Raw genomic sequence first — 12503 nt, forward strand, 5'->3', positions numbered from 1 at the left:
GGGGGGAGGTATCAAATGACTCCCGGGACATAGTTATTAGGGCAGCTTATCAATATTCCTACATCGGATCAATAGAAGAGAGTATTTGTAGCTCAGGGTTGAACTGAGAGGTACAGATAGTCCTTGACTTACAATCACAATTGAGCCCCAAATTGCCAAAGCTAAGCAAGGCAGTTTTTACATGGGTTGTGCCCCATTTTACAACCCTTCTTCCCGCAGTTGGTAAGTGAATCATTGCAGTTGTTAAAGGAATCTGGCTTCCCCATTGACTTTGCTTGTCAGAAGATAGCACAAGGGGATCACATGACCCCCCGAGACACTGCAACGGTCATAAATATGAAGTCAATGGCCAAGCGTTTAAATTTTGATCATGTGACCATGGGGATCACGGTCATAAGTCACCTTTTTTCCCATGCCGTTGTAACTTTGGTCGCTAATCGAATAGTTGGAAGTTGAGGACTACCTGTAGCCAGCTTAGTTTGATATGGTGCCATATTTGATAGAGCCGAGATGGCGCAGTGGTTAAATGCAGCACTGCAGGCTACTGCTAGGTCAGCAGGTCAGCGGTTCAAATCTCACCGGCTCAGGGTTGACTCAGCCTTCCATCCTTCCGAGGTGGGTAAAATGAGGACCCAGATTGTTGGGGGCAATATGCTGACTCTCTGTAAACCGCTTAGAGAGGGCTGAAAGCCCTATGAAGCGGTATATAAGTCTACTGCTATTGCTATTGCTAATATGCACTACTGCATAAATGATCAGAGATATGTTTTAGAGCAGGGGTCCCGAACCGTTTTGGTTCCGCAGACTGGTGACGATAGCGGCTGCTTTAGTGGTTTTGATGGCTGGGGAAATGGTTTTGTGTGCGCAACCTAAATCCCGTGATGTGCAGATAAAGCTTCGCGCACTTTCCTGCCACTTCAGCAGTAGCGGTAGTGGACTGCAGCCCGGGGGTTGAGGAGCCCTATTTTAGAGTAGTTTTTCTCCAATCTTTCTTCACATTAGCCTTAAAGGTAAAGGTTCCCCTTGCACATAGGTGCTAGTCGTTCCCAACTCCAGGGGGCAGTGCTCATCTCTGTTTCAAAGCCGAAGAGCCAGCGCTGTCCGAAGACGTCTCCGTGGTCATGTGGCCAACATGACTAAACGCCGAAGGCACACGGAACGCTATTACCTTCCCACCAAAGGTGGTCCCTATTTTTCTACTTGCATTTTTTTCCCTGAACTGCTAGGTTGGCAGAAGCTGGGACAACTAATGGGAGCTCACTCGGTTACACGGCACTAGGGATTCGAACCGCTGAACTGCCAACCTTTCTGGTCGACAAGCTCAGCATCTTAGCCACTGAGCCACCCTGTCCCTTTTAACCTTAGCTTCATCTTATTTCCCCCTTGCCCTAAACAGCTCCTGATGACTTGTGCATGTGTAAAGGGCAGCCATGCACCCCAACAATGTGCTGCTGGGATTTCCCAAATGCATTCGTACCGGGCTGAAAAAACTCCTTTGCTCACTTTTAATCCTGCATCAGCCCCTCTAGCCCAGGACTGTGGTAGAGATTTGGGCACAGTGAAGTTTTCCCCAAGAATCTTGCATACATGAAGGGTTGGACATAGCATCCTTCGTATGCCAAGCATACGCACAACTATAGGCTGTGCATCTCACTCTACTGTCCTACTTGGGTGGGTGGGTGGCAGTGAATCAGCGGATGCCCATTAGAGATGCAGAGTTCTGGAGGCAGAAGACAGAATAACAAAGAGTTGGAAGGGACCTTGGAGGTCTTTTAGTCCAACCCCTTGCCCAAGCAACAGACCTTATACAATTCCGGGCAAATGGCTGTCCAATATTTTCTTAAAAACCTCCCGTGTTGGAGGATCAACTAAACTTTTCTGATGGAAATATCACAAATAAAGAACACACCTCACTGTTTCTTGTGCATCTACTGAATTAGATGTGCATTGCACGTGAAACACTGGGGAGAGGGGAGGGGCGGGGAGGAGCTGGGAGGGCAGGAGGAGAGGACCCAGGGAATGGCTTTTGTCTCATCACCCAAAAGCTACAAGAGTTGCCAGAATCCCTCTGATTAAGAGAACTGAGGTAATATCTCATGAACTTATAGGACAAAGAAAACAAAAGGGAAAAGAAAAAGAAAAAAAGAAAAACCAGAAAAATGGTTTTACACCTTTTGTACAAGAAAAAAGGCACTCAGCTATCACTCCAAGTTTTCATTCGTGCTTCTAGCACTCTATCTCTCTTTTTCTCTTTCTTTCTTTCTCTCGGGAAGTTGGAAAGCACAGGATACGGGGGGGGGGGCGAGGGGGGGAATGAGGAAAGGTCTGTGACTACGAACTATAAATGGAGAATCACAAAGGGAACAAGAAAAAGGGGGGGGTACAAATGTGTGTAATCCAGCACAAACCAGGCAAGGAGAACAAAATCTTTGGTATCAGGTGTGATTTTCAAATCACAAAAATCGAAAACTCAAGTGAGGTAGCCTATATTTTCTGGTTCTCACTAAAAATGTCTTTGCATGTTCGGGTCGTCGTTCTTTTGATAAGAATTATTCCTTTTATTTTATTTTTTTTCTCCCCCTCCCTTCGGTTCTTCTACTAAGTTCAGGCCCCATCATTTCATTACATTATTTCATTTCATTTTTTTTCCCCATTTCCCCCCCCCCCTCCTTTAGTGAGGCTTCTCAGCCCTTCAATACTTCACAAAAACCAGGTATGGGAAATCCACCAGAGTCCTTCTCCATCATTCTTTAGCATCGACAACTCACAACAAGACAAGATGATGCGGTAGGTTGGGGTAGATTTGAAGGGGATGGACACTCAGGGAGTCTGAGAGAGGCAATTTCGGGGGGGGGGTTGTTGTCCTCCTGCAGTATCCCCCCCCCTTCTCTCTGTATGTGTGTTTTGATAAAACATATCAGCATTTGCTATTTTTTTCCCTTTTCCAGTTTTCTTTGGTTGGTCCAAATAAGTTCCCACTCCATCCCACACCTTGATTGGCAGCACCCAACAGTCAAGACCGGGACAAAATGTTTTGCTGAAGATAGGAAATATTAGGAGTCATTTCATTCTTTTTTTCCCCCTTCTTCCTTTTCTGCTCAAAGAATAAACTTTTGATGGTTCTGGGGTTGTTTTTTTTCCTTTCTCTCTCTCTCTCTCTTTTTTTCTTTCTTTCTGTTCCATTCCCAAAGGTGCCTAAGGGTCGCTCGACACATTGTCTTCAACATAAAGTGAACGCATAAACCACTGCGCAAGGATGGTGCTCTTATTACCCGCATCAATTTGATAGTGTCCCGTTAAAAAATAATAAAACAAAGAAACGACACACACACACAGACACACACGTACAAAGAATCCCACATTTAGCACGGAGAGGGCGAGGCTGCCATTGTGCGGCCTCTTTACCTTCTCAAAAGCCTTTTTTTTTCTGGCTCTGTAGGCAAAAGGGGAGGGGGGGGGCTTCAACTTTGCCAGCCAGACATACAGGTTTAACTGGTGATGCTATTTCTCATCAAGCTGACCAATTCTTTCTTTTTCCTTTCTTTCTCTCTTTTTGCCTTGCAAACGCTCCTGATTCATGACGTCAGATGCTACTGAAGTCAAGCCCTTCTTTCCAAGCGAAAGAGGACGATCATCTGGTATCCATCTTCTATTTTTAAGGCAAGCTGTTAATTGGCACACACACAAAAAATAGTCACTTATCTTTCGTACGTTGCCAGGATTCCTTTTTTTTTTTTTAGTTTCTTTTTTTTTTTTGTAGTTTGTTATTTTCACCAGGGAGGGTACGGAGCTGGGGCTGGAAAAGGACTGGGGGGGCGTATATGTCTTCCCCATGTGAATCTATCGATCCATTTAGCAAACAGATTCCTAATTTGTCCCCTGCTCAACTCAACTTGCCCAGTCTGATTCCTACCACATATACTATCATGGTTTCTCTCCCCTTCGTGCCATCCTGTATGTATTGGGAGGCAGAAAACGGGGATAATAAGAGGCAAAAAAGAGGAGTGAGGATGGAAATCATTCAGCTGGGGCTGGCCTTTGAAATGAAACCAACATTGAATGGAAGGTCAGCTGTCGATCCAGTGTCCAGGAAATAAAAATTCAGCTCCTGCACTGCTTCGCTTTGATTTCTTTAAAGCTTTTTTTTTTTAATTACCCGATTTATGTACGTAAAATGTGCTTCATGACCCGCTTTTTCTCTAGGTGACACAGTGCAACTTCGCTTTGGATTCCACGTGACTCATTCAAGGGAGAAAAGAGGGGATCGTTTTTCGTCAGAGTTTCTGGTTTCCCCCCTTGACACTTTGGCTTGGAATTCCTTGGAGAGGAATCGTCAAAAAAGAAAAAAAAGGAAAGAAAAAAAAAAGTCTTCTTTCGAGAGTTGAATTTGGTTTCGATAACTTTCAGACTGTGTGCCGGGATGCACTTGGCAAGACCTCTGGTGGATTTTCCACGGGGACCGCTTGGAGTGTGAAGGCTGTTGTGGAGGACACGAGGTGAGAAAAAAGTGGGCTGAGCTGTAGGAAATGTACATGAGGACAACATGACAACATTTTGAAGATGTTTTTTTTTTCCTGGAATGGATTTTCATGCATTTTCCCACTGTTACTAGGATGAAGGATGTTCAGTAGGATTGTGGGATTTTTAAAAAAAATCTCAGGCCCTATATGCATCCTTGACTTGCAAACTGAGCAACCCCCTAATCTACATTCACACATGGCATCACTGAACTCTCATTTCAGGATAAACAATTGCAGCTCGTCCTCCGTACAAAGGTTAAACGATTCCCACATGACCCTCTCATATGCCTTTTCCCATATCAGAGGTGGGGGTCATTTTCAGCTTCACAAGAAATGACCTTTCTTTGAAATAGAAAGGCGAGACAGAATCAGATGTTAACAGGGTCTTGGTATGAGTCTTTAAAATACCCCACAATTCACTTCTATCTCGGTGGTGAAAGACAACCCCAGTAGGAACGATTAAGTTGGTCTGGAATTTAAAACCCAGAAATTAGACAAGGTCCAGTTACGTTGGACAGGTATCTAGAAAATACATCTGAGGGAGCTGAATCAGCTTGACAAATTAATAAGTTACTTGCTTCTTGCCCTCCCTTCAATTTTCCAGTGCTGGGCTGTTTTTTAAGGCATACACCACTCACTTGCTCCTCAGATAGCCAGGCCCTCTGGGATAAACATTTTGTTTCCACAATGACAGCTTTCAAATCAAAGTTTCTGCTCTTTAAGCTGCTCCTGACAGATCCCTCCCCCCCTCTGCCACCAGAACAATATAATTACTCGCTGGCTGAAACTTCTAAGGGAGGAGAGACGTCCCTCAGCTAAACCCAAGGCTGGGGGGGAAGTTGCTCACCAGATGAGGAGATGAAATGGCCCTTTCACACATGGGAAGGTCTGAGGGAGGTCAAAGACGGAGGCTGCTATGGGATGCCCCTGGAAGATCTGGGATGTCCCAGAGGCATCCAACCATGGATGGTTATGAAGTGGGCGCGGTGCGTTTTCGTTGCTCAACGTATATGCAGTATGCAGGTGAAGGGAGCAGACACACGGAGAAGGGAATGGGCTCTCTTCTGGGTGGAGTTCAGCGGGGGGGGGGATGCAAGGGTTATGAGAGGCGTATGAAAAAATTAAAGAGAGAAATCATGCTTTGGAAAAAGTGCTTGTGGATGAAGAGGGGACTCCGGGGTTGGTGCCTGGCTCCTCTTGCCAACGGTTCATACACCGCCGGCGAGCATTCATGAAGAAGTTGCTGACGGTGTTGAGCTCCAGGCCCAGCTGCTGCGAAATGGTCATCTGCATCTCCTTGGAAGGTCGCTTGTTCTCTTTGAAGATGGCGATCAGGGTGCGGCGTTGAAGGTCGGTGAAGACCAGGCGCTGTTTCTTCGGCTGCAGATTCCGGTCTTTTTGCTGCTCCTGTTCTTTGCGTTTGCAGGCTACGCGGGTGGTTTTGAAAGGAGAAGAGGGGGAAAGGGGGGAAGAAAAGAGAGAGAGAGAGAGAGAAGAAAATAACATAGCTATCAAATTCATGCACATCGAGCCTGTTTTCCATTTTTCTCCTCCCCCCCCCACCCGCTACGCCCCCGTACAACATTTGCAACGACCCATTCTCCAGATAAAGGAATACACCAAAAGGCTTTCATTAGCATTTTGTTTTTTTTCTTCTGTTCAGTCATGTCCGATTATTCTTTTTTTTCTTGACAAGGCTTTTCAGAAAGTAGTTTGCCATTGCCTCTTCCCTAGGGCTGAGAGAGAGTGACTGGCCCAAGATCAGCTGGCCTCGTGCCTAAGGCAGGACTAAGCACTAGAACAGTGTTTCTCAACCTTGGCGACTTTCAGTCCTGTGGACTTCAACTCCCAGAATCCCCCAGCCAGCATAGCTGGCTGGGGGAATTCTGGGAGTTGAAGTCCACAGGACTGAAAGTCGCCAAGGTTGAGAAACACTGCACTAGAACTAATCTTCCAGTTTCTAATCTGATGCCTTATCCACGACTACCCCAAACTGGCCTTCATTCATTAGCACTGCCTTCTATTCAAAATTTTGGGATTTTTTTTTTAAAAAAACCCCATAACTAATGTACAGATAGTCCTTGACTTATGATCACAACTGAGTCTCCGATTTGTGTTGTTAAGCAAGGCAGTTGTGGTTAATTTTGCCCCATTTTGCGACCTTCCTTGCCACCGTTTTTAAGTGAATCGCTGCAGGGGTTCAGTTAGTAACCCGGTCGTTAAGTGAATCTGGCTTTCCCCCATTGGCTTTGTTCGTCAGAAGGTCGCGAAAAGTGATGACGCAACCCTGGAACAACACGGCAACCGTCATAAATACGAGTCCGTTGCCAAGCGTCTGAATTTTGGTCATGGGGGATGCTGCGTGAAAAATGGTCAGAAGTCACTTTTTCCAGCGCCGTTATAACTTCAAACGGTCACTAAGTGAACTTTTGTAAGTCAAGGGCTATCTGTATAGTGTCAATGTGATGGAAGGGTCTATTTGTGTCAAATATTCTGATTCCATTCCTCAAGCAGAAATAGGTGAGATTTAACAATCTCTGATCTTCTTCTGGAGTGTAAGATTGCCACACTGCAGCTATCCACCTGCCTTTTTTTTTGTTGTTGTTGAAGAGGGCTAGAAATGAGGTTTTTATACCTAAAAACTAAATAGCAAAATGTCTGCGCTCAAATTCTGTACTCATTTATCATGATTAGTTCACGGAGCTTTTGTCTGAACCGAATCATTATGGCTTCCCATTGATATCACATGTTCCCTGACTGGCTACCCTGTGAGAGAGAATCATTAGTATTTAAATCGATTAAACTGTAAATCCTGCCTTGAGTTGAGACAGGCACAGTGATTCCTGAAGGAAAGTCTGGAAAACCATGTGTGTGTGTTTTTTTAAAAAAAAATATGTTATGCACATTTGTGCATTTAAATTGGAGAAATGCTTAATGGCAGTTTTGAAATGTATTTTGAAATGTATCCACCTGCTCCATTCAGGAAAAATCGTCTTAAGAGATACTTTTGCAAATCCCGTACTGAGGAGGAGTTGATGATCTCTAAGGGCCCTTCCAACTCTAAGATTTTATGAAAACAGGAGGAATTAATCAGATACTCTACTATTGAAGTTCCCAATAAGCCCAGTAACTAGTAACCTTTTAACTCTTATCTCCTCATAAATCATCTCCTACAGCTTCCCTAAATCTTGGTGTCTTCCACCTGTTTTGGACTACATTTCCCATCAACTCTCAATGTGGCCAATAATCCAAAATGATGGGGATTGTAGTCCCCAACCTATGGAGGGTCAGGTTGAGAAAGACTTGGTTCAAGTGTATAGAATGCACAATTTTGGCACAACATTCGTTCAGAAAACAATCCAACTTAGGATAAAACCCAGAAATGGAGTCTCTGTTTTTTTGTTTCGAAAAGTGTCATCAATCAAGCATCAGGAAAACGCCATGAAGAAGTATTAATACCAGTGGAAGAGAATATTTGCAGCTCAAGGTTGAACAGTGGAGTTTTTGGTGTTCTCTGAGCTTGGCTGTTTTGTTGCAGATGTTTCATTACCCAGCATGGTAACATTGTCAGTGCCACGGAAGTGTTAGCGCTGACAATGTTATCTAGCCATGGTGGCGCGGTGCTTAAAATGCAGTATGGCAGGCTACAATTCCCAGCAGTTTGGCAGCTCAAACCTCACTGGCTCAAAGGATGACTCAGCCTTCCATCCTTCGGAGGCTGGTAAAATGAGGACCCAGATAGTTGGGGGCAATATGCTGACTCTTGTAAACGGCTTAGAGAGGGCTGTAAAAACACTGTGAAGCAGTATATCAAATCTAAGTGCTGTTGCTGTTGAGACTCTAGAAAGAGTGCAGAGAAGAGCAACAAAGAGGATTAGGGGACTGGAGGCTAAAATATAGGAAGAACGGTTGCAGGAACTGGGTATGTCTAGTTTAATGAAAAGAAGAACTAAGGGAGACAATGATAGCAGTGTCCCAATATCTCAGGGGCTGCCACAAATAAGAGGGAATCAAACTATTGTCCAAAGCACCTGAGGGTAGAACAAGAAGTAATGGGTGGAAACTAATTAAGGAGAGAAGCAACTTAGAACTAAGGAGAAATTTCCTGGCAGTTTGAGCAATTAATCAGTGGAACAACTTGCCTCCAGAAGTTGTGAATGCCCCAACACTGGGAGTTTTTAAGATATTGGATAACCATTTGTCTGAAGTGGTGTTGGGTTTCCTGCCTGAGCAGGGGGTTGGACTAGAAGACCTCCAAGGTACTTTCCAACTCTGTTATTCTATTCTATTCTATTCTATTCTATTCTACTGTACTCTGTGCTGCTCTGCTCCGCTCTCCTCTATTCTATCTAGTTGGGTAATGAAATGTCTGGAAAAAAACTCAACCAAGCTGAAAGGGCACCAAGAACTCCGTGAAGAATTAATACTAGGAAAAATGTCTCCAGAATGTCTCCTGGGAACATTCAGTTCGCTCTTAGAAAAAAGAACCCACAATTTCTACATTTTGAAGGTGAGATGGCTACTCCCAGAGTCTGTATCAGGCCATCATTCACCTGCTCATGAACAGGTTCAGTAGGTTTTTTGCTTTGCACCAAAAATCCACGAAATTCAGGTTTGAATAGGGTGCAGCAGGAGACATCAGCACGGACAGGAGAAGACATTTTTGCCAAAGGCCTTGATATTCTCTTTCAGACTTCATGTGTCCCAACTGACATTTAATTCATGTAAAGATAAAAATGCGGGCTGTGTACCTCCATCAAACCCTCCCCCAGCAGATGAATGAACCACCTACCCTATGACCATCAGATGCTTGCAAGGAAAACAAACAAAAATAAGCCTTTTTTGGGGCACAAAAACATTAATATTTTCTTTCAGTTTTTTTTTTTTAAATAGATACCAACATTTTTTAAAGGAAATTAAAACCGAAGGAAAAATATAAACCAATAGCAACGACATAGATTTGCAAATCAAAATTTGGATCAAAGCATTCACTACAATTTTAAAAAAAAAAACCACCCTTTCATTTCCCCTTCCTTTCCCCTCTTTCCCTTAGCCGGCTTCCCACTGCACAAAATTGATCCGGTCTTGCAAAGACATTGATGCTGTAGAAGCAGAAAGCGAAAACAAAAATCCACCCAGTAAATTCAGCCTGTGGCAGGTGATGAGCAGAAAACGGACATGAGAATCACACTGATTTAGTTGAGAGCGTTCACACCGGCAGAGGTCAATGCTGAAGTCCAGACAGGGTTGAAAGAACAAAGTGGCAGAATCTATGCTGTAAAGTTAAATTATAGACCTGCCATGGTGAGCCTATGGCATGCGTGCCATAGGTGGCACACAGAGCCCCCTCTGTGGGCACGCCAGCCATCGCCCCAGCCCAGATCCACTGCGCATATGCACACGCCTCCCGCCAGCCAGCTGGTCTTCGGGTCTCTGCCACACATGTATGGGGCACATGTGGGGGACACGCACACCTGCACGGGGCGGAGGGCCACATGCCCAGGGGGTGCTCGCACTGCATTTTGGGGCCCCACACAGTGCTGCCGCACCCCATTTTGACTTCCAGGTTGGTGCAGGAGGCCTTCCAGCCCCAAAACGGGGCATGGGAGGGGCATGCCCCGTTTTGGGTTTGGAAAGCCTCCTGCAGCAACCTAGAAACCAAAACCGGGTGGGGGGTTCCGTGCAAGGCCCCCCTGCATCTTGTTTTGGGCCTGGAAAGCCTCCTGCTCCAACCTGGAAGCCAAAAATGGGCAGGGGGGGCGCATGCACAGGGATGGGGTACACGGAGCAGGGGTCGCGCGCGGATTGCATTATGGGTGCGGGCCAGAGGTGGGTTCTTACCAGTTCGCACCTATTCGGTAGAACCGGTTTGTCAAATCTGCCAAATCGGTTAGAAGAGGTTCCACCAGTGGACCCGGAAAGCAGGCCACACCTACAGAAGAGGTTCCAAACTGTTTTGAAACCCACCACTGGGACAGGATCTTGTAACTTGACAGTTTTAAGACTTGCATGCTTCAATGCCAGAGTTTCTGAATAGCTACTTGGACCAACCTAAGTACTAATTCATAATTTCATATCCGGTCACATGGGCGGCAAGCCGCTCCCATCCGGTCACATGGGTGGCAAGCGACTCCCACAAAGGAGGCCACAGCCACAGAGTAGGTTCCAACAATTTTTGAAACCCACCACTGGTGCGGGCCCACACACGTGCTGTCACAGGCACGTGCTTTCGGTACGTGACGACAAAAAGGTTACCCATCACTGTGATAGACACAATTGGAACCAGCAAGAAGGGGCCGAGGACCACGGAAGCTGACTTCGCCAGGTTTCTGAGCCAAAATTTGCAGGTGTGCCGATCTGCTAGGAACTGAATCAACTGGGAAGCTTTTGAGTTCATTTAAATCAAAGGGCAATGGAACGGCTCCAGAGCAGTCCTTAAAGCCGGGGTCTCCAACCTTGGCGACTTTTAAGACTTGTGGACTTCAACTCCCAGAATTCCTCAGCCAGCAAAGCCTCTGGGAATTGAAGTCCACAAGGGACCTCTCCCTTAAAGAGAGTCCGTGGTTGAGCAACTTGCCCTGTTTAGAGATTGTTGAAAGTTTCAATGGTGATGAAAAAGCAAACTTTACCACAGTCCTCACATTTATGACCTTCACATGTCTGTGTGAAGTAAAGGAAGGCTGAAATATGATTATAAGCCCAGTCGCGGTTTTACTTATCAACCTCTTCGTTTAATGACTGAGCTGCTGGTTGGAATTGTAGTCGCTAAATGAGGAGTACCTGTGTTTTAATTATTGTTGTGGTTGTTCTGTTCTGTTCTGCTCTGCTCTGCTCTGCTCTGCTCTGCTCTACTCTAACTCTAATGCTAATTCTAACTCCACTCCACTCCACTTCACTCCGATTTGAAAGAGGATGCCGTGTCCTAATGGTGGCAAAAGCAGTTTCAGTTCATGGGAAAAGAGCTATGAAAGAGTGTTGACAAACTGCTAAACAGAACCTCCATGCTCCAAGATAGTATACCTTAGAACAGTGGTTCTCAACCTGTGGGTCGGGACCCCTTTGGGGGTCGAACGACCCTTTCACGGGGGTCGCCTAAGACCATCGGAAAACACAAAAAATACGGAAAACATAAAATAATTTTATGGTTGGGGGGTCACCACAACATGAGGAACGGTATTAAAGGGTCGCGGCATTAGGAAGGTTGAGACCCACTGCCTTAGAATATCTGATGTTGTTGTTCCTTCTCAAATATTTGGTAACTTCTGCTAAAAAAGGGGTAGCAAACTCATTGGGTCTTTGCCCCAACCTGCAGGACACTTACACATGGAGCGTAGATCTTTCAGATTTACACAATCAAACCACAATCATACCCACACATCTGAAGATAGGGAGAAGACTGTTAATTTACAGAGAGGGGTGTGTGTGCTTTTGAGTCCCCCGTTAGGCTTTGCTGCATGTTAAACTAAGACAGAAAGAGCTTGAGAGCATGTGCAGAATGCCTTTCCCCCGTTAATGAAATGGCCATTATCCTCTGCGTGCAACACTGATAAATACACATTTGAAAGAGATTCTTCATTTTTTTTAAAGAGGTTAAAAGGAAAAAAAAAACACGGAGGAGAAGAGAAAGCTTTCCGCAGCTTAACATGTCTCTTCACAGTTCAATATAATTACTGTTCCACAGAGTAGGAATCAATAGCTGCTGTAGTTGAATTTACTACATACTGTGGGTCTCCAGAGCTGCAACCGATGGGGCTATTTCATGTGCTCATCTCCCCACGGATGATTGCCTTGGCGGTCTCCATCTCACCATCAGGTGAGAGGGGTGGGGGTGGGGATGCAGAGGTGTTTCTGCAGATGTAACCAAGGTTGGGTAAAATACAGAAGAAGGCCGGGCAGGTAGTCCTCGGATTATCACCGCAATTGGGACCTGTTTTGGCCCACTGGCTGCTGTGGAGCTGGCAGCAGAGTCGGACAGCGAGGAGG

At 45.4% G+C, this 12503-nt stretch overlaps 1 protein-coding gene across 1 annotated transcript in view; it reads right to left on the minus strand.

Annotated features, from left to right (window-relative positions):
- Positions 1-3832: 3832 nt before the first annotated feature.
- Positions 3833-12503, minus strand: part of LOC106554934 (one cut domain family member 2) — a 97140-nt gene continuing 88469 nt past the window's right edge. The window contains exon 2 of the mRNA XM_014073681.2: positions 3833-5947. Coding sequence (XP_013929156.2) covers positions 5655-5947 — 293 coding nt within the window. The 3' untranslated portion in view covers positions 3833-5654. The remainder of the gene's footprint in view (positions 5948-12503) is intronic.

This window comes from Thamnophis sirtalis, unplaced genomic scaffold (genome assembly GCF_051295495.1).
Source record: "Thamnophis sirtalis isolate CommonGarterSnake01/CBP01778 unplaced genomic scaffold, rThaSir2_p1.2 scaffold_1, whole genome shotgun sequence".
Taxonomy (NCBI): Eukaryota; Metazoa; Chordata; class Lepidosauria; order Squamata; family Natricidae; genus Thamnophis; species Thamnophis sirtalis.